The sequence below is a fragment of the Anser cygnoides genome, chromosome 2, assembly GCF_040182565.1.
Source record: "Anser cygnoides isolate HZ-2024a breed goose chromosome 2, Taihu_goose_T2T_genome, whole genome shotgun sequence".
Classification (NCBI taxonomy): Eukaryota; Metazoa; Chordata; class Aves; order Anseriformes; family Anatidae; genus Anser; species Anser cygnoides.
Window position 1 is genome coordinate 3,254,898 of NC_089874.1, and position 25,602 is coordinate 3,280,499.

General features: G+C 46.8%; 1 protein-coding gene across 1 annotated transcript in view; it reads left to right on the forward strand.

Moving 5' to 3' along the window:
* Nucleotides 1-6,379: 6,379 nt before the first annotated feature.
* The window catches only part of OBSCN (obscurin, cytoskeletal calmodulin and titin-interacting RhoGEF), a 162,382-nt gene continuing 143,159 nt past the window's right edge, over nt 6,380-25,602 (forward strand). The window contains 5 exon segments of the mRNA XM_066991378.1: nt 6,380-6,618; nt 15,870-16,601; nt 16,723-16,749; nt 16,752-17,010; nt 24,443-24,712. Coding sequence (XP_066847479.1) covers nt 15,879-16,601; nt 16,723-16,749; nt 16,752-17,010; nt 24,443-24,712 — 1,279 coding nt within the window. The 5' untranslated portion in view covers nt 6,380-6,618; nt 15,870-15,878.

Below are 25,602 nucleotides of genomic sequence, written 5' to 3' on the forward strand. Positions count from 1 at the left end.
TCTAGTAGTATGGGTTTTTTTCATTTTCATGAAGACAGTAATCCATGTAGAAAATAGTGATGCCTAATCTATTTATTTATTTTAATTCCCTTTACATCAAAATTCCCTTTACATCAAAAATGACCCGTGTAACGTTTAGGAAGTATTAGACAAATTAGACAACTTTCACGGGCAGAAGTACATACGAAATCTCCAGCAACCACATTCTAAGAGAAGAACTGGATCATGAAATATGTAAGTTTGGAAGGGACTTCTGAGTATCTACTTCTCTGCCTGCTCAGGGGAAGGCCAATTTCATAGCCTGGGGCCTTGTCCACTCGAATTCTGCATTTCTCCACGGATGGAGATCCCACAGCGCCTCTGGGTGCTGCACCACTCTCATAAGGAAGACTTTCATTTTTCTTATATCCAGTCTGGCTTTTCCTTGTAACTTTTCTTTGTCTCTTGTCCTTTTGCTGTATCTATGAGAAGAGTCTGGCCACGTCTGTTACAGCTCTGTCTCCCTACCCTTTGGGTTCTGGCATGTGTCAGTAGAGCTTAGGAAGAATGTCGGATCATGTAATGGAAAGTGGGTACTGGTGAATGTTCCTTCAGAAGTTTATCAGCTCTGCCGAGACTAGTGGGAGCACTTCAACCAGAGAGCCCAGCTGTAGAGGGAGGCACTAGCTTGCTTGCTTTGCACCTGGACTCATGCAGGAGCCTTGGAGAAGTTCAGGTATAACGGATGGGGCTGCTGCGTGCAGAGGGATTTGAGATATGCTTAGAGAAATGCTGGTACCCGTGTTCAGATTGGAGCCACGGTAATCAAGGAAGGTCAGTGGGCTATCCAGAAACAGCGCTTGGCTGTGTGGTCCGGCTCCAAGCTGGGATCTACGCGTGTGTCTGAACAGGACCCAGCCTAGAGAAATAGCTGAGAAAAGCTGTGGTGTGAAAAACATGCAAGGAGCAAGCAATTTAATGATGATAAACATTTTACAATTGTATGAGTGATAAAAAAGATTGAGGAGAGGATTGACTGAATATTTAGTAAAGCAGGGGAGTTGTCAATACATCTTTTTATTTTTACCCAGTACAAAGGAGGCTGCAGCCGGATGAGTGACATAGTGTCAGAACAAAAGGTTTTATCAGGCAGGCTCTGCTGTGGGCACACTGACATTTTTGTGAAAACCTGATTCTGACAGGCTGTATCATGACCTCAGCAAGTCACATTTAGAGCTCACTGTCACAGATTTGAGAAGAGGTCTGAAGAATATATGAAGTTCTCTGAGAGGGAAGGCGTTAATAACAATGGGGTGCTCAGTGACAGCATGGGAATAGCCATTCAGGTGCAGTTCTCTGAAGGATTTGGGGATTACTGGGAAGCACGAGTGGATTTGGGATCAGCAATGCCCAGCTCTTGTGAAACAGCAGAGTCGATGCCAGGATGCCCAAAGGGACCGGCAGGCTGCAGCACGGCCCCAGTCATCCTTCTGGTCTGCTTCCCCAAGGGCTGTGCCCCGCTTTGGCCATCGCTCATAAAATCCGTGCAGACAGATGGATTTGGTCCAGCTGAGAGGAAGGAAAATCACCGGTGGGTCAGAACTGGGGCCGTGCAGCCCAAAGAGAAGATGAGTGGCGGAGGCGGTCTGCAGCCACGTCAAGGCTTCCTGCCAGAACAGGAGGGCATGAAGTGCCTTTCCTATTTAGGGCATATACGGTTTTAAATTATGATGTTTCAGATTTACTGTATAGAAATAGGTTTAATGTCAAGGACAGGAAAAGGCTGAAAAAGATGGCATAGGATCCTTCGTACAATTTTTTGAAGCCTTTAGTACTAAGCCAGGCAAGCATGTAAATTTTGTTTTTCATTATTGTCTGTCCGCAAATTATTTTTTTCATCAAATCCTGGAAAGATGCCTTTTTTTTAAAAAAAAAAAAAAAAAAAAAAAGTTGATCCAGTACCTCTGTTCTTTTTTTCTCAGGTACTTAAATTTCCCTTTGTGCTATGGTCATTTCTGTATCCTCCATGACTTTTAACTCCCAAGTAATGTTGTCAGGCACGTGCAACCTTTTGGGGTAGAAATGCTCTGTTCAGTGCGGAGTGCTTTAGAAAGCTGCTAGTGACTGCAAGATGTTTGGCACAGAATAGGTGGTTCTAGTAATCAGAATTAGATGTGGTAGAAAAATATGTTGTCTGCAGGTTGTTCATGTGTGAAATTTTTGTTAGCATTGTTTTTTTCCTGCTCTGAAATTATTTTAGTGTTAGACGGGAAGAAAACATTTTTTAAAGTTTTCTGTGAAAACTAAATAATATTGAGAAGAAAAAAGGTGACAGCTTTTTAATTATTTTTTTTTTACAGCATCACTTGGGGGTAAAAAAAAAATCTCCTGTAGGGAAAAAAGGTTTTTTGTTGTTTTTCTTTTTTTTGATGAAAACCTGCCCTTCTGTCCAAAATATGTAGTACTTCAGAGGAACATTGCAATTAGACCTAATGTTCTAGGCCTTGCCAGTTGGAGCAATTCAAAGAATATCATTGATTGCTTGAAGCAAAAACAAGCACAACTCATTTCGTTTTCTGCAAGCTGTGGTTAAATCACTTTGGAATCCTTTTGCTTTCAACTTAGAATTTAGATGAACAACTCTGGAGCTCAAAGATACAACCTTTTCAAGCACGAGCAAAGAATTTTCTCCATTTTAAAACCATATGAATAGAAATTGCTCCTTAAAGCACAGCTCCCTGATGTTTGGAGGGACAGAAGGGAAGAAGACATCCTTGTGGAAGAGCTGGCTGTTGACTTCACAAAGGACGAGAAGGGACTGGTATTGTGCCTGATACTGGTATTTTGTGTGTTCTCATTCAAATGCAGGTTACTTCAACCTATTCATCATTAAATCATTAATTTACATCTGCAATTTCAAACACTTATTAGTTGATATAGAGCTTTTCCTTTAGTTTATACCTGCGATGCTGTAACTTCTAGGTAAATAACTCCTTGCTACTTCAGTTCATCTCACTTGAGAGATCTTCATTCAGGGTCTCTCAGGTCGTCCACACACGTCAAGAGATCTGGGATGAGTTGGAGTCCAGGAAAGCAACTGCTAGTGTGAGAACACGGAGAGATATCACTCATTTGTGTGGTGCCTGGGAATGCCACTGCGGAGTACTGGCAGGCACGGTAAGAGGAGCTGCAAGGAGATGAGTTAAGCAATGAGGTAAATGCTCCATGGAACTGTGCTTGGAGAAGAGAAAATTGAGAAGGGGTCTTAATGTGTATAACTATCTGAAGGGAGGGTGTTAAGAGGATGGGATCAGTCTCTCTTCAGTGATGCCCAGTGATAGGATGAGGCAATGGGAACAAAGTGAAACACAGGAGGCTCCAGCTGAATACGAGAAAATATTTTGTTACTGTGAGGGTGACAGAGCACTGAAGAGGCTGCCCAGGGAGGCTGCAGAGTCTCCTTCTCTGGAGGTATTAAAAACCCGCCTGGATGCCATCCTGTGTGAGGTGCTGGGCAGAGGGTTGGAAAAGGTGATCTCCAGGGGTCCCTTCCAACCTTAGCCATTCGGGGATTTGGTGATACGTAAAGGTGAGGGGCAATTCAAACAGGATCCTCTTAAAAGGTATTAGGTAAATATGTGACAATTTGCTGGAACTCTAAACTCAGTTTTGGTTTTTTTTTCTCAGACTGAAGGAAACATTCTCCCAAAATAAAAGGATTACACATTTGTTGACCAAAGTACGTTTAAAAGCCTTCCTTAAAACAGACCACCACCACCAAAAAAAGCACCCTAAAGTCAGAATAAAGGGGCACTCCTTGTCCATCTCTCCAAAATGCACCAGGTGAATCACAGAATCAAGGTGCACAGCTGGAAGCCCTTCCAAAAAAAATGTGCCTGTGTTTTCACTCACATCAGGGGAGTGCCAGCACCCTTATGATGCTGGGCTGGCTTCAGCTGGTGCCTGCAGAATTGAACAGGAACAGAGGTGGGGGCTTGGAAGGGGCTTTTGTGCCATTATCATCACAGGGTTGCAATGTGGAGCTGATGCAGGTGCATTCATCTTATGTTTTGCACCTCCGAAGAGTGAGTCTTGCACATTAATTACCTAATCCTCCTTCATAGAACTAAGCAGAAGGGCCAGAATCTTTAAGATGGGAGATGAGTTTCACAAAGCCATCACTAAACATCAGATAAAGTTACAAGTCATTTGTAAAAGGGCTTCATACAAACCTTTGCCTCCATCTCTCAAAGGAGTGCCTGAAGATTTGCGTGGAGCACACCATTTACTTTGTGTAGATAGTGCTAACCATGAGTGGCCTCTCTGTTTCCGAGTATTTGGCTCTGTCATGCAATGAGGACGAGTAGTCAGGGACAGCATAATGGCATTCACGTCCACCTGAACTCTTCTATAAATAGAAGAAATAGAGAAAATATAGAATTAGAAAATAGAGAATAGAAGAATAGAGAAAAACTCTTCTGAAATAGCTCCACAAATTGCTTTCACAAAAGCTGTAAGAAAATAGGCAGCTACTGATCTTACATATCAAATCAGAGATACTACCAATGATGCTGTAGACTTTGTATTTCCACGTGTTTGGCTTTCTGTTCCTAATGGCAGGTGAGATGTCTGGAAGAAAGCAACTTCTGTACATGCTGCCTGTGGCTTTGGGTGGTGGTCCCGGTGTTCCCGATCCCACAGCCAGTGTGCAGGCAGTTCAGGACCAGAAGGTGAAGAGGAACAGCCACTGTGCGTGGATCAATATCCAGTAGTGCCTGACCAACCTGGTGCCATTTTGTGATGATGTGGGGACAGCAGTGGATGGTTAGAACGGACTTCGTCGTGGTCTGCTATGCTGTCCCTATGGCCAATTCAGAAAACTATGAACTAGATGGGTAGACTACAAATTGAATGGAAAACTGTCTGGAATCCCAGGTTCAAAGGGATTCAGTCTTTCACCGTCCATCTGGCTGGCAGACTGTTCACTTGATAACAAAGCCTTCTAGTTTTCCTGTCCTTATCTCCTGAGGGTCAGCATTAGCTACCCACCTCAGATAATTTCTCCCTTTTTTCCTTGCCTGTGCTTTCTGATCAAACTGTCTTCGTATTGATATCATGAACTATATCAGGAACTTTTTAGCATGTTCTGGTTCAGGATTGCAAAGCTCTCAATGATAACCACAAGCCAGGATCTGTCTACTTCTGCCTGGGCTTTCTCTATCAACTTGAGGAACTTATGAAAACGCCACCTAAGATCTAGGTGCCTTCTTCCTCCTCAATCCTAGAGCTTTATTTTATTTATTTACTTATTTATTTATTTTTATTTTTTATTTATATTTTTTTTATTTATTTTTGACCCACTGTGGGTAATTTCTGATTGTATTTTTACTCAAAAGGAGTGGGGAGCATGAGGCAGTAGCCTGCCACCTTCCTCCAGTGTCTCTTTGGTCCCTCTTACTCTTACCAGCCCCTGCTCTCAAAATCCCTAAACCACTCCCATTTGCTCCCCTGCTGGTGTTTTTGTCCTCTGGAAAGCGAGTAAACACAACACATTGTTGTGCCTTCAGCTGATCCGTGTCCTCAGACATGCAGAATGTTATCTGTTTTGTTTCCTGCCAAGAATAAGCATATCTCACAGCTCATTCCCGATAGCCACGTGGAGGTGAAGTGGTTGTGGGGGGCTCTGCTAGACTCTGGTCTAATGCCCAAAACATTAGCAGAATTGAATTTTGAGCCTTGATTGCTAGTAAGAGTTACCAGAAGCTCTGTGTTGAGGAAATAAATAAAAATAGCAGTTTTACAGGTAGAAAATAGGATCTTGGGCCTCTGAGGTGCAATGCGTGTGCAACTCAACGCCATTTCTGCCGATGCCGTGCACAACTGGTTCGTGCTGCAAAAAGGGAGATAGTGTTAGGGTTATTAACTCGATGCTTATTAACTCAATGCTTATTTGCCGTTCTAACAACTCTTGCCTGGGAGGCTATAAATAAACCTACTATTGATCTGATGCCTTTTGAAAAAGGCATTACTCCTGCGAGGAGCGGCATGCAGCGCTGATAAGCTGGCAACTGCCCGCTCCCGAGTCCCTGTTTCACATTTATCGCTTGGTTCTGGGACGGGCTCTGGAGAAGCCATCCTGACCCGTGCTGTCACCACAGCCTGTCCCCCATACCACCGACCACACTCCCCTCCGATGAGTCCCCCCCTGTTGCTGGACTGTCCCAGAGAGTCCCTAAAACGCTGCCCTTTCGCCTCTCTCCCGCAGGAAACCTAATCTCCCCGGTAAATGACACCCAGAGCTATTTTGGAGCCGGGCTGCAGAGGGAAAAGCGAAGCACGTCAGCGATTTGACGGGAGGAGGACAAGCGAGAGGAGGGGTGGGGAGGGGGTGGCACAGCCTAACCCCGAGCCGCAAAGGCACTGCCGGGGGACTTGGGGGGACCTCCTGCTGCACATCCCTGCCGTCGCTGGGGTTTCTGTTTTATTTTGCTGAAGGGGAAAGGGGGGAACCAAAAGCAACATGGTCCCCCCACGTCCTCTGTTCCCCTTTTCCCCCTTCCCCCTTCTGTCATCTCAGTAGGAAGCGGCTGTTATCCTGCCCAGAGCTTTTTACCTCCTCAGACCCTGACAAGACTCCAGGTAAGATCTAAACCTTCAGCTAAAGAGGAGTAGGCTCGGGGAATCTGGTATTTCAGAGAGAGTGGAGGACGGTGGTCCTAGCTGAGGGAGGGGTGAGCTTATTCCTCTGACAGTGTTTCTGTGCTGGAGTTATGTCTTGTCTCACGAAACGTATTTGAAGGTGGAGCTGAAGACAGAGGAAATCCATCCTTCTTCTGGTCTGAAGCAAATATGGATTTGCTTCGCTTAATTACTTCTGGCCTTGTTAGCCAAAGAGCAAAGATCGGCCTCCAAAGGAGAGGAGAAAAGAGAGGGAAGTCAGGTTTAAAGCTGGTGGTTGTACTTGGTACATTTTCTCCTCAAACTGGTGAGAGCAGTGTGCGTGAAGAGCCTGGAGTAAATCAGGTTCCTGCGGAGAGGTGGCAGCAAGGAGTGTTTTTTAAAGAATTATTTGCAGGGCATAAAGTCTGCGCTGCTTTTCTCCTCAGCAAGAACTTTTTTTTCCTCTGAGCTTCTCTCCGGTGTCAATACCAATTCAAACCACAGCCCCCCACCCTCCTCACATTTCTACAAATGGCTCTGACGAGAGATGGGGAGAGATGGAGCTCGACAGCTGAGGCTATTTTCGGCCCTACAGCTCAATGGGGTGGAGTGGCTGTAATGACAATGACGTCCACCCGTTAAAATACAAGCGCTCGGGCCGCAGCCTCGTAGCTAATTGTCACGGAGGGAATTCTTTGTCCCTGCGGCAGTTGTGACCCTGAAACTCCCTCACACAGGAAATCACACGTGCTAAAACTCGAGGCAGCGCTTCCAGATTAATATAAGACAGTTTACTTTTCTGTTAACGCTGGTGGCGAAGTATTTAAGGGTTGGGATTATTTCTTTCAGTGCTGGAAAGAGCCTGCGTTCCTCGTGGATATGCATGTGACAAGTGGCAGAAAGTGAGGAAATAGTCTCAGGTTGTGCCAGAAGAGGTTTAGGTTGGACGTTAGGAAGAATTTCTGCACGGAGAGGGTGGTCAGGGATGGGAATGGGCTGCCCAGGGACGTGGTGGAGTCCCCAGCCCTGGAGGTATTTCAGAGACCTGTGGACGTGGCACTGAGGGACGTGGTGTAGTGATGGGACCCGGGAGGTCAGGCTGGTGGTTGGACTTGCTGATCCTGAAGGACTTTTCCAACCTAGCTGAATCTATGACTCGGTGTGTAAGGGAGAGAAAGGTACATGCACACATTCAGTGTGTGTGTGTGCACGGAGAGGAAACGTGCATTAGCTCAGCTGTGGAATAGTGCTGCCAACTTCAGACATGTAGAACTCCAGCCTTCAAAACTGTGAGGTAGTATAAATGAAGTATTATAAATCTGTGTGAATCCACTGTTTTTCTGAACTTTTTGAGCTCACCCAGCTCACATTGTCATTCCTTGCCATCTGAGCAGACACTGGGCTGCACCTGCAGCAGGGGTTCTGCTATAGACATTTGCATTCCGGATATGTTTTATGCAAAATCCAACTGGAGGAAATCTGTGATGAAATTGCTAGAGCTTACATTGCTCCTTTTCTGTCCCCAGGGTGTCAAACTCATAATTTTTGTCTTTCCCCTCTACTCACGTCCTGCCTTTTCAGCTCCTTGAAGCAGTGATGAGCATTGCCACATGCCTAAGAACTCCCCTGCATTGTAGCTATTCTTTATGTGCTGTCAGAGCAGCCTGGGTGGCTTTAGGTTCAGAAAAATAAAAGGAAAAGATGATGCCACACCATCTTGAGTATCAGAGGGGCTGAGCTGAACAGTTTTGGTCCTTTGGAAGCTTCTAGGGTTGTTTTTGTAGCTTCATCAGAGGATCCCAATGAAACCCTATGCTGCAGCAAAGCCCTGGTAGGAAGAAGTCTCTCTATGTGGACCTATGGACCTTTTTGGACCTATGGATGTGTTAGAAGGAAAGCAAACACTAGCTGTATGGTTAAAAGGGGTGAGTTTTATAAGCAATAGGTCTGCCTTCATCAAACAGGAAAGACCAGTGTGCTTGAACCAATGTAAGCCATCTAGTTGGCTTCAGCTCCCCTGTGCTTTACATTAACCATGTGCTTATGTGACTGGAAGGTGATCTGCCTCACTTGGTAGAATCATAGAATGGTTTGGGTTGGAAGGGACCTTAAAGGTCATCTAATTCCAACCCCTCTGCCGTGGGCAGGGACACCTCCCACTAGACCAGGTTGCTCAAACCTCGTGAATGATACTTGTTAGAGTTTTCTAATGGTTTGACTCTCTTGTTCGCTACCGGTCATTGGAAATATTCAGATTATTAAGAGAGGATTCATACCAGGAGCATGAGGTGGTGCAGGTCCCTTCCTAGATAGCTGGTGCACATTTAGCCCTTCCCTGAGGGCCAGGTTGGAAGATTTTGTCTTGAGCTTAGCTGTCTTTTTGCTGAGGGCTACTCACAACCTTTAACGCCACATACTAGCCACTGACCAGCTGTGAAACTTCCATGAACATTTCCTGTAGACTTTGGCTAACTATGGAGGCACCAGATGTCAGGGAAGGCAAGTGAGCCTCCCTCTGACTTGAGATAGCTTATGGCAGTAGGCTTAGTTTAATGCATGGAGTCCTCTGTGTCCAACATCTCCTACAGAGCATGGACGCCTATCCTCCAAAGCGCCATGGAAAGCTTTCATCTGCTCACCAAGTGACCTTTAAACGTGCCAAAATCCGTTGTCTCTCACTGAAGAAGAATTTAGAGTAGCCCAGGCTAAGCTCTATGTCCAGCTCCTCCGTGACAGATCCTGTTCCTGCGCAGATGAAACAGGCATCTGATCAATTCTGTCATCTCAGAGCAGTGCGTCTGTGGGAATGTCTACTTACACCTGATTTGGAGGTGTGATGGCCATGTAGCACTGGGTGTGCTGGTGTGCGTTTCATCCTCCAAGCAGGAAGGGTTTGGGACCCAGGAACAGGAGCTTCCCTGACTTAATTGCCTCTCATCTCAGGAGAGGAAGGAGTGCAAGGCTGTAGCAGTTCTCCTTGTGGAGAACTCCAGGAGACATGAGCTCTAAAGCTGATTCAGTAAATGAGCAAGCAGGCATGTGATGGGTCTTAATGTGTTTCTGAGAGAACCCTCGTGTTCCTGACTTGCATTTCACTAGTCTCCTAGGTTTAGGGATCTGTTGTCATGTGTTTAACATCCTTAAAGTTCCTTGTTCTTTGGGGGGGGCTACTCATGGCCACGTTTGTCTTGGGAATGTTTTGTGAGGTGCACTGCACGGTGCTCTTTGCCCAGGGTCATGGTGGACAAGATTTCCTTTCCAACCATTGACCTGAGAGGCCTCGGCAGAGAATAACCTGCCACCTCTGTACCCTCTCATGCCAAAAAGCATCACTACAGGGGAAGTACTCCACGGCGTGGGGCCTCTGCCTTCCCAGGGGCTGCTGAAGGCTTCTCAGATGCAGCCCAACATCGGCGAATCGAGGTGAAACCCATCCGCTACCCGGCCCCGCTCAGCGAGTCACGGGAGGTCAAGCGAGCGATGGCGCTGCCTATACTTGGGGTGACATTTAATGACAAGGGCAGTGCCTGGCTCCACGGGCTAAGACAAGTGGCAGGAGGGAATCTTCTCATTGATGTAACCAGAGACGCCTGCGACGGCTTCCAGTGGGGGCTGCCTGCTGGTGTGCAGGAGGCCTGCTCTCGGTACTGCAGTCGGCAGGGTGGCCTGAGGTGATGTTTCTTTCTTGAGGGGAGCGGCCTTTCTCTCTGAAGGCCATTTAAGTTTATTTTTCTCTTCAGAAGGAGAATCCTGAAAGTAAATGTGCCCTTGGTGGAAAAACCACTGTCAGGGGCTTGTTTGTCCAGGGGGAAGCACATGAAGGTGGAGGCTGACAGCAGTGAGGAGAGTGTCGGGGGCCTTGGCTGTGTGCATGCTGTGTGTGATTTCCTATGATTTATTTACATTATCTGACAATTCTTTCCCCAAACCACAAAACGGTGAAAATTTGAATGGATAAAGACGCGGTTAAATTACAATACCACTGCTTTTCCCTCAGTGTGCTCAGAAACACCCCGATGGGAATGTGATCTCTGCTGCAAATGATTAATCACAGTGGGATTATGAAGTGAAATATGACACTGGTAAATGTCTGAGATTAATTGGAAGGGGCGTTTGCATTGACTAGGTTTATTCATGCTTTGCTGTCAGTCCTGCCACTTCCAAGAGAGCTGTCCTGGCATTTGCAGAGTTACTATTATTTTTGACGTTTGCATGCACCTACGAAGAATTTGAATTAGTGATTTTTTTTTTTTTTTTACTAAATTGATTAGCAAGTTGCCCTATAGAGAAAAAATAAATCTTTTAGCAGTATTTCCACAAGGTTATCCTCTCCCTCTTACTCATAATCTATTTATCAGTCTAATCTAAGGTGATGCATTTTGTCCTATTTAAACTTATAAAATGTAGTTTATCTAGTCCAACCTATCCAAACCTTTTGTTATGTCTGACTGTTGGTTAGGTATTTATTGTAGCTTCATCCTTGCCACAAGTTAAGATTTCATGCCTGTTACGGGATTTCTTGCATTCAGCACCCTTAAGACAATGTTTTTATTCAGGCAGAGACTGAAGATACGAGTGATTTTCTCATGATTATAAAAGTAAGCCAGTGGCAGAGCAAGGAATAAGCCCTGTTTTATTTCCCTACCGCATTAGAAATGTATCTAAAATAATTCTGATGTCACTGGTCTGTTGTCACTGATGCCTGGTGGTCTCCTGCCATCCTGGCCATCTATAATGGCATAAGAACCGTCCAGTGTGATGGTGCGTGGTGAAAGCTGGTAGAGAGCAAGGTGCCTGTAGGTTACAGCATCAGACCTAGGGGCTTGACCTGGCACAAGGACATCTCTGTCTGCTGGGGCATAGGGGCTTGTGCCTGCTGGAGAGAAGAGAAATGAGATGCAGACACCAGGGAAGGGTTTGGGAGAAAGGGGAGAGGGAGGCTGCAGCTTAAGGGAGCAGACCTTGGAGAGAAGTGTTTTGGAGTGGCTGCACCAGCCTAGTTCAAGAGCAAGGCCAATAGGCAGTCGATGCTGCAGCTTCCCCATGTTTTAACTGCTCTTGGCTGTCAGAGCTACCAGCGAATGGTGAGGCACCCGTTTCGAACGGGGATGTATCCCTGCAAGCAGGCTGTGGGTGGAAGGAAAGCACGGGAGGGTGGGTGAGGTGAATGCACAAGAGCTTTAGGAAGTGAGAAGCATTCCTGTTCTCACCTTGTAACAGCCAGGCTTTGTGAGCGCCCACCGCATGCCCACAGCTCTCCTCCAGCCATGGAGATGTCCCCTGGTGACCAGGGGAGGCCGGCTGCTTGAGGGAAGTCTCTGCTGAACGGTCTCTGGTTGGCTCATAACCAGGCACCTCTTGTGTCTGTAGCCATCTCTGTGCTCCAGCACTGCTCCATATTACACAGATCCCACTTCACAGAAGTGAAACAACTTCACTCTTTTGCTCTTTTTGATGCCGTGGATTTGAAGCTGGAAATGTTGTTGGTGTGACACATCTGTCAGAAACAAACAGGGATCAGGAAAGGATGAGACACGGCAATGCCTTGTGAAGGTAGATCCAAAAACTTTGATGCCACGATGCAGCCTGAAATTCAGCCTAAAGGGCAGGAAAAATTAGGTAGGACGTGACCTCGAAGTCCATATCTTGATTTATTCATTCTTATTGTCATGAATTTTCCTGCTAGATTCTCCAGAGATGAACTTGGATCCCAGCATACACACACACACCACTAAAACTGTCCAGCCTCAAACAAGCAGAAGACCCTGGTCATCACTCAGTCAACTTCAGTGGAAATTTCCACTGACTTCAGTGTACTTTGGCTCAAGCCCAACGCCTGTATCTACATCTTCCAACCATTCATGTAGCTTCTCTGCTTGCAGCCTTGCACGTGTTTATGGAAAATATATTTTAAAGCTTAAGTGAGGACAGAGATTGAATTTAGTCAGAGGGAATAGGAAGTGCAAACTAGTTCGCAGATTTCTGAACTCAGTTTGAGACTAAGGGAAAAACAGTTCTGTACATTAATTTCAATGACTAAAGGTGACCACTGTACAAAAAGTCAGATGTTCTGAGCATTAATGATTGCAAGTCAATTGTTCTTTGCATTCCTAGCATTTACAGAGTGATTTTGTCCCCATTACTGTTTTTCAGGTTTAAACTTTGAGAACAATTTATTTAATTGCTAAAGATTTTTGGTGGAATAATGCAATATGCTTGATAACTGGAAGAAAAAACCAAGCAAAGCTGAATTAGTTTAGCAAGTATCAATTTCCTCTAAATGGAAAGGTGTCTGACTACTTCTTAAGAGTTCAGTATGTTGGAGAGGGAGACAGGAGAGGGTTGTAAATAGTGTATTTTTCCTGTTATATATAGCAGGAAGACTGTATTTGGTTTTGGCTTAGATCTATGGCCCAAATGAAATCTGAAGGTTAGATCAGCTATACCATCTTCAATGGTAATAATGATTACAGTGAAAACCATTTTCTGTTTTTGTGCCACCACTTTCCCTGTATTTAATTTTAATGGTAATTTGTGTCTTTCAGTCTCCAGCAGAGAATATGGAATGAAAAACAGTAATTTGCTGTTGATTTTCATGCATGATTTGTTATATACTCCAGCAAGTACCTTGTCATATGCACGCAGCACATCATTATTCGTGAGACCATCCCTGTCCTAATACAGAGACGACGTGGGAGGCGAGCCAAGGCACAGGGCAAGCAGGCAGTTTCCCCAAGGTCATGCTGCAGGTCAACAGCCCACTCAACTCCCACACCCTTGTGCCATTATCGATTTGCATATTAACATTAATGCACTGCAACGGGAACTGGGGAAGGAAGGAAAAACTAGTGCAACTTCTGCCCAAACGGTGGTGCAAGAAATGAAAGCAGGTTTTTAGCCTGTTCTTAGTGCTTTCTGCTGGAGGTGGGAAGGAGGTTGTAAGGGCATGCATCTGTCATTGGGTGAGAGAGTGGGTGGATTTGTGGCCAGCAGGGAAGCCAACCTGCTGTAGGATTAAGAAGGATATTTCTGTCAAGGTGACTGGGTATTATTTCCTTTGAATTACTTACAATGCCAGTGCAGTTTTCTTCGTGTGGCCCTTCTGAAGGTGAAAAAGCAGAGATGTGAGAGCAGCCTTGCAGATCTCCCCTGAGTAGCTCCCATGGCTCAGAGGGTGCAACTCGCTAATGCCCAAGTGTCTGGCATTATACAGCTGAGGACATCTAGTAGCTTGGAGAGGAACAGTGCACACGGGTCTGGTGAGTAGGCCTTGAAGAAAGGCTTGGAGCTGGGGAGTTTGCTCTTTACGGAGCACTATTCCCAGGCCTCATCCTGCTCCCAGGAAGAGTCAGGTGGTGCGCCCTGGGGTTTCTGGTGCCAGTAGGGTCAATAGCAGGCCTTGAGCTGTGCTTTGCTTGTATAAGTAAGTGACAGCCAGTGCACAAAAGGGATTCTGCTCTTGGAGGATTAGAAGTAGTTTCACTCCTTCGGTAGGGAAGGGACATCCAGGAGTCTGTATAGAGAGCAGCGAATGAAGAAGACAAGTTTGTGTGTCATGGGGAATTCAAGGGGACCCTAAATGCAATGCTCTCTGTTCATAGAATCATAGAATCACAGAATCATTAAGAATGGAAAAGACCTTCAAGCTCATCTGGTCCAACCATCCCCCTCCCACCAATGTCACCACTAAACCATGTCCCCAAGCACCACGTCCAACCTTTCCTTGAACACCCCCAGGGATGGTGACACCACCACCTCCCTGGGCAACCTATCCCAATGCATGACTGCTCTTTCTGAGCAGAAATGTCTCCTCATTTCCAACCTGAACCTCCCCTGGCGCAACTCGAGGCCATTCCCTCTTGTCCTGTCACTAGTTACCTGTGAGAACAGGCCGACCCCCAGCTCCACACACCTTCCTTTCAGGCAGTTGTAGAGTGCAATGAGGTCTCCCCTGAGCCTCCTCTTCTCCAGACTAAACAACCCCAGTTCCCTCAGCCGTTCCTCACAGGACTTGTGTTCCAGGCCCTTCCTCAGCTTCGTAGCCCTGTTGTATTTTTCTCCAGCCGCATAGGGGCTGGTGGACTCTGTGTGGATGAGGGCTGTCAGGAGTAGTGCCACTGATGGCTTTTGGACACAGTGGCACCGATATTGCCATGAGCTGTAGTTCTGAACACTGCTTAAGCCTCGTCTCCTTGGCTGGTCTTTGTTGTCAAACAGCTGCAGGCTGGTGCACAGCTAGCTCTGGGAGCAGCTGACAACAGGCGGGTGATGAGACATCTTTCCTGTGAGCCCTAAGCCACGTGGTGCCTGTTTGGAGACACCTGGCACCATCTGGATTCCAGTGTGGGTGTCCCGTGGTGGTTCCTTCATGTGCCTTTGTGCGCCTGGGAACACGAGCAGGTGGGAGAAGGCAGGAGTGAGAAGGCAGACCCACTGCGGCTGGGTCTGGCCCTGCAGTGTCTGGATGAAGCTGCACATAAGTGACAGATACTCGCTGAGTACCATCCCAGTCAAAGTGGCTGTGTCTCAGGGTTGTGCTGAATAGAAATTGGGAATAAAGAGAAATGTCATCAATAACGTGGCAGGGATGTCTGTGTCCCCCACTAAAGACTAGCCCCCGCAGGAGCGGGGTTTACTGCAAGGTCTGCATGAACAAGATTCATAGAACAAGGCCTAGGGGTGGATAAAGACCAGACAACAGAGACAATAGAGATGGAGAGTGTTATATTAGCAGAATTAAAACAGCAACAACAAATGGGAAGGAGAAAGAAATGTTGAAAAGAGTAAGGTTAATGAAGTGGGGGATGGAAAAAAAAAAAGATGAAAAGAAAGAAGAGGTGAGCATGAAGAAGGAGGCATCTTGATAGGTAGGCCCATCTCTCAGAATTTGTTTTCTGTGATTACAAAACTGGTCCGTATGTTATATAGCATTAGTGCTGATCATTTCCTAGTGCCATCATGTTCTTCCTGTATGAACAGCCCAAATACTTGTATTTTGCCTGGTGACTCCAGTGGTAAACTGGGCCACTTCCTCCGTCAGCAGATTCACATGACTGAGATAAAATCCAAGAAGTAGGCAAGATCTTCTCACCCGTAATGAGAGCAATGAAAACGTGCCCCAACCAGATTGTTCTAGATGGCAAATGTCCTGAAACCATGAAAGTGCAACAGTTCTTTGCTTGTACCACCTAATCTGTTCGCTCCTGACATTTTTCTTTTTCACCCTTTAGGTAACCAAGATGGATTACAGCTCATTCAGTGGAGTCCCCCGATTCTTGACCCGGCCTAAGGCATTTATGGTGTCTGTGGGGAAGGACGCCACCCTGAGCTGCCAGATCATTGGGAACCCCATCCCAGCTGTGAGCTGGGAAAAGGATAAACTTCCAGTCCAGTCTGGGGGAAGGTTTAAAACCACAGAAGATGGGGATCTCTATCGGCTAACAATCTATGATCTGAGCCTGGAGGACAGTGGCCAATACATCTGCCGGGCCAAGAACACCATTGGGGAAGCTTTTGCTGCTGTCAGTATCAAAGTTGGAGAGGAGACCACGGTAACAGAGTCAGCCCCGTATTTCATCCAGAAACCGTCCTCCATCAAAGTAACTTTGGGCGAGGATGCCATGTTCAAATGCAAAGTTCAGGGCAGCCCTCCCCTCTCGGTGAACTGGGAGAAAGACGGGAGACACCTGCGGAACCGGGCTGACGCAGGCCGCTTCCAGATCGAGTCTGCCGGGGAGTCAAATGCTCTCACCATCCAATGTGCCCGGCTGGGGGACAGCGGCACATACACGTGCCGGGCAGAGAATCCCATCGGCTCCGCCAGCGCTTCAGCTGCGCTGGTGGTGGAAACGCAGGGCTCTTCGAACCCAGGCAGCAGCAGCCATTTTGACACCAGCTGTGGCAAGACAGCTTCCTTGTTGTCTCACTTGCAAAAGAGGAGGGAGGAGATCAGGAAGACGGACGTAGCCCATGGGTCTCTCGATTCCACGGCTGCCCAGTCTTACTCCATGACAGAAGGGCTGTCCAGCATCAGTTACAGCCTCTCCCGGGACTACGAGCGGGCGGCCGGCCTCACCACTAAAGGGGCCCGCAACGCAACCTTCGGCGCGCTGACGCGCACGTGCAGCGTGACGGAGGGCAAGCACGCTAAGCTGAGCTGCTACGTGACGGGTGAGCCCAAGCCTGAGATCGTGTGGAAGAAGGACAACGAGGTCATTTCGGAAGGGCGGCGGCACGTCATCTACGAGGACGATCAGGAGAACTTTGTGCTGAAGATCCTCTTCTGCAAGCAGGTAGACAACGGGCTGTACACCTGCACGGCCTCTAACCTGGCAGGCCAGACCTACAGCTCCGTGTTGGTCACTGTCAAAGGTGAGTGCTGACGTCTCACTGGGGTTGGCAGCCCACAAGAAAGGCAAAGCACTTCCACATCGGGTGGGAATGTGGGCAGAACTTCAGGAAAGAGGCGTGGGTGAGGTATGAAGAAAAGCCCTCCAGCTGTGAAGGGGGTTAGCATTGGAACAGAATACTTGGGAAGGTTCCAGAATACCTGGGGAGGTCTCTGCGAGAGAGTCCCGTCACTGGAGGTTTCTAGGAAGCACAATAAACAAGTATCACTCAGGGATGGATGGTGTCGAACTGGCAGGTTGTGGGGCAGCTGGAATGAACTAGATCTTTAAAGCCCCCCTCTGTCCTCATTTTGTAGTAATCTAAGAGATCCATTATCATCCTCTAGTTCAGTGACTACTAACCCCTCATCTTCCCCTCCAAGGTTTAATCATATTTAATCAAGGTTTAAATTCACCACAGGGCTTAATCAAACTGGTCCTCTTAATCTCACGCTTGCCATTTAAAAGGTGGTAGAGGAAACTCCTCCCTGCAAACTGTGTGTGCCAGGTTGCACCGGATCCCTTGAGGGGCCTACCCCAGCTTTAATACTGTCCCCTCTCAGTTTTCCTGCCCAGAGTGACCCAACAACAGCATTTTTCTTGTCTGGCCTCTTCAGTCTTTTCCCAGCTTGTGTTGCTGGATAGCCTGTAGTCCTCATGTGCTCCCAGATCTCCCCCAGCTCTAGCATGCCTCTGTTTGCAGTGCTTAGTGGTGATGAACTTGCCTTCAGAAGGTCCCTCAGCTCTGGCAGAGGTCAGATTAAGCTCTTCAGAACACAAACAAAAATGTGGCACATTTTCACAGAGGAAGTTCTAAATTTTCAACTTGCTCTCCCATTTGGCAAGGCTTCAGCAGGCAGTCTGCAACCCCAATAAATTAACTCTCAGATGTAAAAAAAAAAAACAAAAACAAAACAACACAACAACAAAACAACAACAACAACTCTTTGCCACTGGTGTGGCAAAATAGACTTTTTTGACTGTCAGCAAAATGTGTTAGAAATTCAAATGAGTAAGAAAGGTCTGTATCTGAAATTTGTCTTTAAGACTCTCAGCTTTTATTTGGTTTTCTGGTTTCCCTGTTCCAGACCTCTCCTTTCGTGCTCACCATCTTTCCCGTCAGTGACTCAGTCCCCGTGTCCCCATCAGTGACACCCGATCCGCTGAGCTCGCTGGCACTTGTCCTGCTCATTGCTATCCCCTGGAGGTGCTGAGTGGTGTCGAGAAGGGCATTTGGCCCCTTCCATAATGCTGTGATTCCCTTATGAGACGGGACTCAAGGGAGAAGACTGAGCCTGTTCCCTCTGAGTGTGGCTCAGGCTCCAGTCCTTGCCTAGCTCTTGTCTCGCAGAGAATTGCCCCGTGCCTACGTGGTTATTCCCAACGGGTGCACCTGCTCCAAAGGAGACAGGCAAAGCACGTGAAGCAGCAGGTCTGGGAGCAGGCACCACGGGAAAGGGTTATTTATCAATGTCCATTGTCAAAAGACGCCTGTGAGTCAGAGGGCTCAAGTGGAAATGTTTGCGGTATGTTTCTTTGTTACACTACACCGCGGTGGGCTTGCTGGCCAGGCTAAGGCTGCCATGGAAAATCCACATGGGTTGGTTATAATTAGGCCCTGCATAATGACTCTCCTTTTCGTTACCAGAAGTCCTCAGTCATCCAAAGACAGCAGAATGATGGAGCAGTGAAGGGAGCTTTTAATTCTGTCCATTATGCCATTGGTGGTGCCCTTAGCTGATCTGCAATCATGTTTTGGGGGGTAGGTCATCTTGCCACATTATCTTCTCTTAGCCACTTCTGCAGGACTGAGCAAAACTCTCCGTGCAGCCACATTCTGCCAGCATGAAGCTGCTGCACTGGCTTTACACAGGTGGCAGCATGTTTGTAGAGCTTGTGACTCTGCTTCCCCAGAGTGTATCCATACCCACAGATACCTGGGTAGGCAAGCTTCATGGGTTTAAGTACCCTCTGGCATTCTGGTTCGCATGTAGCACGTAATTTCAGCCTGAGTGAGAATATTTGTGGGTGTTTAAAGTGTAATAATAAGAAAAAAAACCAGCTAGCTCAGCATCCTGCCTCTGAGGTATTTAGTAGCAGCCTCTCGGGGTATAGGACTGGGCACAGGTCAGACATCTTCTAGCTTGCGTCCTGTATTTTGTCAGTCTAGATGTTAGACCTAGGGACCCAACACTTGACCAAACCCAATGCCTTAAATATCATTGAGCTGAAAGAGATTTTTTTTGAGCTGTTCTTAAATGGCATGTAGTCGGTTAGGTGAAAATCTCAAAGGAGAGGCTACAAGGCAGAGAGTCACTATTATAGTTAAGGAAAACCAAGAGTTGATAACTCTTATTCAGAAATGTGCTGGATTCTAGTGTCTAGAGCAGGGATAAAACCACAAGCCACATACTGAAACGTGAGCTGTAAAAGTTAAGAAACTCTTCCCAAGAGTAAACCTCTTTGATGAACCAAAGAGCAGAGACGACGAGAAGAGTGTGAATTAATGACTTAAATTTCCTGAAGGCTTTGAAGATGTCCCTAAGCCGTGCGTAAAGTTAGCAAGAATAGCGTACAGGTCTCTATCCTCGGGCCTGGGCCAAGCAATGTTCATCTGAGGAAAGGAATTTGGGACTGGGTCACTGAATACAGAGGGATTGGTTGAGTAATCAGATACTGTATGGAAAGGTTAAAGGCTGCGAGTCAGATAGGATCAGGACTGGAAAAACAGACCGGTGCTGAGGCTACTCCTTTCTTCTTCTGATCTGAAGTGATTTTGGATGACTGCTGTCATGGTAGCTGCATTTGAGATCTGAAAGAGAACTACAACATGAGAAACGTGGAGGCACAGAGGCAATTTGGAAAGCACAGTAACTAAGGAAAAGAGCAAGGAAACAAGATGGTGGAAGCTTGTCTACACACCTTCAGATAGTTTCTCTTGGAAGTATTTTCCATATTCTTACTCTCATTGGACTGTTTTTGGAGAAAAAGGAAAAATTGCCTCTAGAGTAAAAAATGGAGAACCTCTGAGAAGGCAAGGAGTAGGCAACAGGAAATGTAGGCAGGTGAAAATCACAGAATATCCTGAGTTGGGAGGGACCCACAAAGATCATCAGTTCCAACTCCCAGGTCTGCACAGGCCCACCCCAAAATCAGCAATCAGACCACATGTGTGAAAAGACCTACAGGTGAAAAGATAAAGGTCAGGCAGGCAGATATGCCTTGGGAAGGTTAAGAAGACACTAGCTTCTCTGCAGGCTGCACCTATTCTTAGCAAAATATGTGTGAGCAGGACCTGCTTTTAACACATAACATCATCTCATTGCTAGTTTGGTTAGTATGGACCAAACAAAAGCCTATGACACTCTGGAGAAATATGTTTTCAAGACAAGCAGCCAAATTTATAGCTGGTTTAAGCTCTTGCAGCTTTCCCACTGACTCCCTGAACTGCTCTTGCTCCATGCTCCCTTGGGGTTTTGTTGTGCTGTTTCCATCTCACATTTTTCCCAGTAGGCAGGATTTTGTAGGTCTTTCATTTCTCCTTCTTCAGAAATGTTTTTATTGCCTTCATTATGTGCCTTGGTGAGTATTTCTGCTTTGGCTGAAGACAGATTAATAGAAAAATGTAGCCAAAAAATTGTGGAGAATTCATCATTAAAAAAATAATTTCATACTGACAGTAGAAATGGATTTAAATGACCTCTCAGGGCACTCAGTGAATAAAAATGAGTCATGTTGGGAGTCCAGGTGCTACAAGGACAAAGTAGAAGTGATGCTCAAATTAGGACCACTGAGCTTGGATGGAAGTAAACGTTTCTAGAGAATGGTTGATTTGGAGTGATCAGAAAATCTTTGTTTTATACTTGTGGTCTGATTCTGTACGACATCACATCCACATGAGCTGTGCTTCCAGCTGACAAGGCCCACAGCTCGGGGACATCTGCTCCCCCCCAGCCTTGGCTGCGTCTAAACTGTGTCCTCCACAACGTGTGGCCCTTGCTCTGCCGGGAGCTCTGGTGACTTGAGCAGAGCTGAAAGTGCTTTGTCGTGGGAATGATGGAGCCAGTGGGGAGTGTGTCCTCAGGAAAGGATGGGGACATGAAACAGCCAAAGAGTGGGGTCCAAAAAGCACCACAACAGATCACCGGGTTGTCTTCTGGTGGGAGAAAAAGTTTTTTGTTACCACTTTTGAACATTTCCACTCCAGTCATTCTGACAAACCACTTAAATACAAGATGGGGTAGGCTGACACAAACCACTTAAATTTTCTTATAGGTAAAAATAATAATAATTGAAAAAAAAAAAAATTGAGTAATTTAGGGTCTTGAGTAAAATCAGCATTTTGCTGTGGAACAGAAATTGCCGTTTTTACTTGATGTTAAATAATTTCTAACCAGCTCTGGTATTATAGGAGCTAGAGGTGGGAACTAGTGGCACTTCTTATGTGAAACAGGGCTCCCTGTGCAAACTGTCACAGGTAACCTCAGGTGAATGTACCTTATCTTCCAAGGACATTTTCAGATATTCTGAACATTTTGGATAAGGACACCAGTTGGTAGCCAACTGGCTTTATCTTCCATATTAGAGTCATACTTAACAAGAGCTTACATTGAGAATTACCTTGTGAAAGTAATGCATGACAAACAGGCATGTAGAATTGAGTAGTCTATATTTATGGAGTCCAACAGATCAAGAATAATGTAGTTATCTGCACCAACTCTTCCACAAACGCCTGCGGTAGCTGCAGCACAGAATTCAGAGTTGTGCTGGGTGCTGTACAGAGAAGTAAGAGGGTCCCTGGGCTGGAGGATTTGCACTGTGAATGTCGATATCTGGCTGATATCTGCAATATCTGCAGCCCAGTGTGGGGTGAAAGAGGGCGATGTAGAGGTCTCTATTCAACTCACCATTCTGACCAGTGGGGTCCTTCTGTGGTCCCCTTACCAAAACTGACACCTTCTGCCTGAAAGCTGACCAGGCACATGTTAGACTGTGTAAAGGGCATGAAGATGTATTCAGGAAGAGGAGGCTGGTGGGTTTGAGAGCCTGTCTTATATCTCCAAAAAAGCAGTGGTCTGGGAGAATTGCAGCCTTTAGTTCAGTTTGTCAGCTGCTGTCCCTCTGAAGCCCATTCAGAGAAAAATAAGATGCGTGTGCACATCAGCAGAATGAAAGCAAAGTTGTTTTCAGAGGAGATCTGTGACCCTAGGCTGGCAAGGATAGCCTTATACCTACCGTCCCTGGCTGGAAAAGCCATGCTTTTACTGCAACACTTAAGAAAGAATCTAATGACTTGCCTGTGTTTATACATTTAAGAACATTTTCCTGGGGTAGTTGTTTTTTTTTTTTTTTTTTTTTTTTTTTTTTTTACTTTAGATACTGTTCAGTGGCTGTAAAGGGAGAGGTTAATGACACGGCCAGCTGCTCCAAGTGTGGAAACAAGCTGCTGTGCTTCTCAGGTGCATCTTGGATTTCCTTCTGGCCCTTGGCATGCCCCTGTGCTCTCATGGCCAGCTCCAGAGTCCCTCTGGTCTCACACAGCAATATCGCCTCCAGTTCCTCAAGGCTGGCATCCTTCTGATAAAGGCTTGTTCTCCTCCCCCTGCTTGGTCCCATGGCATGAGAATTGCATCCACATCATTCTCCGTAACCACATAGGGGGCTTGCAGATGTGAAATACAAGAGTGCAGGGCAGGAGGCTCAATTCTCCATGGGATAGAGGAAGAGGAAGATAATTAATACGTGGGATGGGGGCAGACAAGGTCTGTGTTACTGCAGCAAGACTGCAAGAATTTGACTTGCCTTGAAACGAAGCGCATAAAGCCAAAAGACACGTCCCTGTTCCTAAGGTATTCCATGGGTTCCCAGTCAGGTTTCAGTCCCCATTTAACAACCAAGCTAGCATCTCTCCCTCCAGGTGCCCTGCCAAGCCCCGAGGGTCTGGTATCTCTGTCCAGGCGGTGCTCAGCTGGGAGTGATTGGAGGTGTCTGTGACAGCTGCAGCTGTGGCTGTGCCAGGGGTGGAATAGGAGACCTGCAAAACTAAACGTGGATTCCCAGGGCTCGAGTTCAATAAAGAACAAACCACACCAAAGTCAGTGGCGGGACAGGATGGGGCAGACAATGGTTCAGGTATACACTCAGCTACCAAACGCACGAGAAGCAAGTTTTAAACCATGCTCTGAGATGTGCCACTGTGGGCATGGGCTCATAAATAGAAGAGGAATCCACTCCTGCCTGACACTTAGGCTAACACCTGAAATTACTAGCTGCTAGCCACCAGCTGAAATTATCAGCCTGGGAGTGTGTATGTGTGATCAAGAAGAGGAGGAATGGCACCATGAGAACAGCCTGGATGCTGATGCAGGAGCTATTAGAAGGTGAAGGTGCACATCAAGACATAATTTCTCATGAAGCATGAGTGGTGACACATTGTCATGAGCTAATCCAAGCGTTTGATGTGGCAGTGGCACCGCTGACCACTGGCTGCCCTGTTCTGTTCATTTCCCCTTTCTCTAGTTTGTTGCTGGGATATCAGGATGATTTCACAGCTCAGCTGTCACGGGAATTAAAGGGCATCTGCATTGTTCTGTTTGTAAAATGTTTTTCCTCGCTGCCGTGCAGCTGTTCTGCCCGTTTGATCTACGCTCTAGTGTTTCCCTAAGCCACAGCAGTGCAGCCCCATTGTTGTAGGAAAGCAGAGGCCGTTGGGAGACTCAGGCTCTTTCTCCTGTCCTTTCATTGCCATCGACCAAAGCAGATGTGGAGGCTTTGGTGCTTGCAGGGAGAACAGGAAGCACCTCCATCAGCTGTGTCGGTGCTTTCCTTCCCATCTGCCCGTGTCTGCACAGACACCTCTCATCTTTCCGTGCCATTTCAGATCCCTCCATTGAGCTCATTTCTGACTCAAGACCCTTTACACATCGTTTTTTTGCACCAGCTGACTAGCTCAGCTGCTCACTTCCACCTAGAATTGCTGCCCTGTGTCCTTCCCACCTGTAGCACTTAGCGAGTACGGTGCAGAGACGTTCATGTTAGAGGACGAGCAGGCCATGAGAGCAGAACTTGCCAACCCAATGCTGCACCAGCTCGTTCACATGGCTTTGGATTAGAGCTAACTCCTGGGCGGTGTTGCGGGGCAGGTACTGCAGTTCAGACTGACACTGGTTTGTCTATAAGTAAGTCCTGAAAAATATGTCTGATGAGATCTAATATATATATATTTAATATGAGAACAGATCACCTACTGCAGTAGGGCTTGATTCTGGGGTCGGATGGGAGCCCAGTACAAATCATCATCATTATTGAGGAGTGTTAGGGTTAAGTCTTCCCTACTAAGTTATTTATTTGCATGCCTCTTACCTCAGACTATCCCAAATTCTTGTTTCTCCTTTCTTTTTTTTAATTCCCTGAAGAACCCTCGATACCCTTCAAGGAAAAACTGAAGGATCTTGAAGTTCGGGAGAAGGAATCTGCCACCTTCCAGTGCGAGGTACCTGTTCCTAGTACGGAGACAGCTTGGTTCAAGGAGGAAACCAAACTCCGGCAGAGCAAGAAATACAACATCGAGGAAGAGGGCACGTACCGCCGGCTCACCGTCCAGAACGTCACTGCAGATGATGATGCCGTCTATATCTGTGAGATGAAAGAAGGGAGCAGGACCATTGCAGAGCTGTCTGTCCAAGGTAAGGAAGAATCTTACTATTTCAGACAGGCCAAGTCTCGCCTACTGAGTGCCAGATGCACATGTGAGCCTCCAGATGTGAGCTTACGAACCACGTTCATCCCCTGCACGTATGTATGGAAGAACAGCCGACTCCCTTACAGTGAGAGGAGAGCCACGTGTGATGGGTCAGTGGGTCCCTGGGTCTCCTGCCAGGGCGTATCTGGGACATGGGGTCACAGAGCAGGGAGAGATTGTGTTTCTGCTTAAGACATGTCACTTGGTGGGGCTCTGTGCTTGAAGGGGCTTCCTAGAAGGCAAAGCCCTTGAGCTGTAGCCCAGCATCGTAGACTTTACTTAACATGATCCAAAGCAAAGGATGTGTCCCCTGGTGCTGTCTCACACCGGTCTTGCCAGGAGTCTGGCAGACACGATGGTAAATCTGGTCTGAGAGTGGTGCTGATCACACTGGGAAGTTGGCTTAGCAACGGTTCTATGGTCTGACATGTGGGGCAGGCTGTGGTCATCACCAGAATGATTTCAGACTGGGAACCAGGTTCGTGTTTCAGAGCCCTGACATCGGGAGCTACTTTCTGAGGTATGGAAGGCTGATGAGTAAGGGGTAAAATGTAGGTGTAGATCCACATCCAATCCCCCTGAGACTGGCAACTTAGGACTGAAGTTAATGTAGGCATAGAGTTGGGTGCCCTGTTGGTGTCTCACAACCAGTGGACGTGCTCATCAGAGACACAGGCATGTCTGCAGAAGGGGCCATCAGTTCGGAACTCACCAATTTGCTTAGCTGTGCAACTCCAGGACCTGCAGTTTTGATTTAGATACTGCTTACGCTGCAATCATTGGTGTGTTTTCTGTAGAGTGAGTTGCAGACCTACAATAGCTACAGGCTCACAC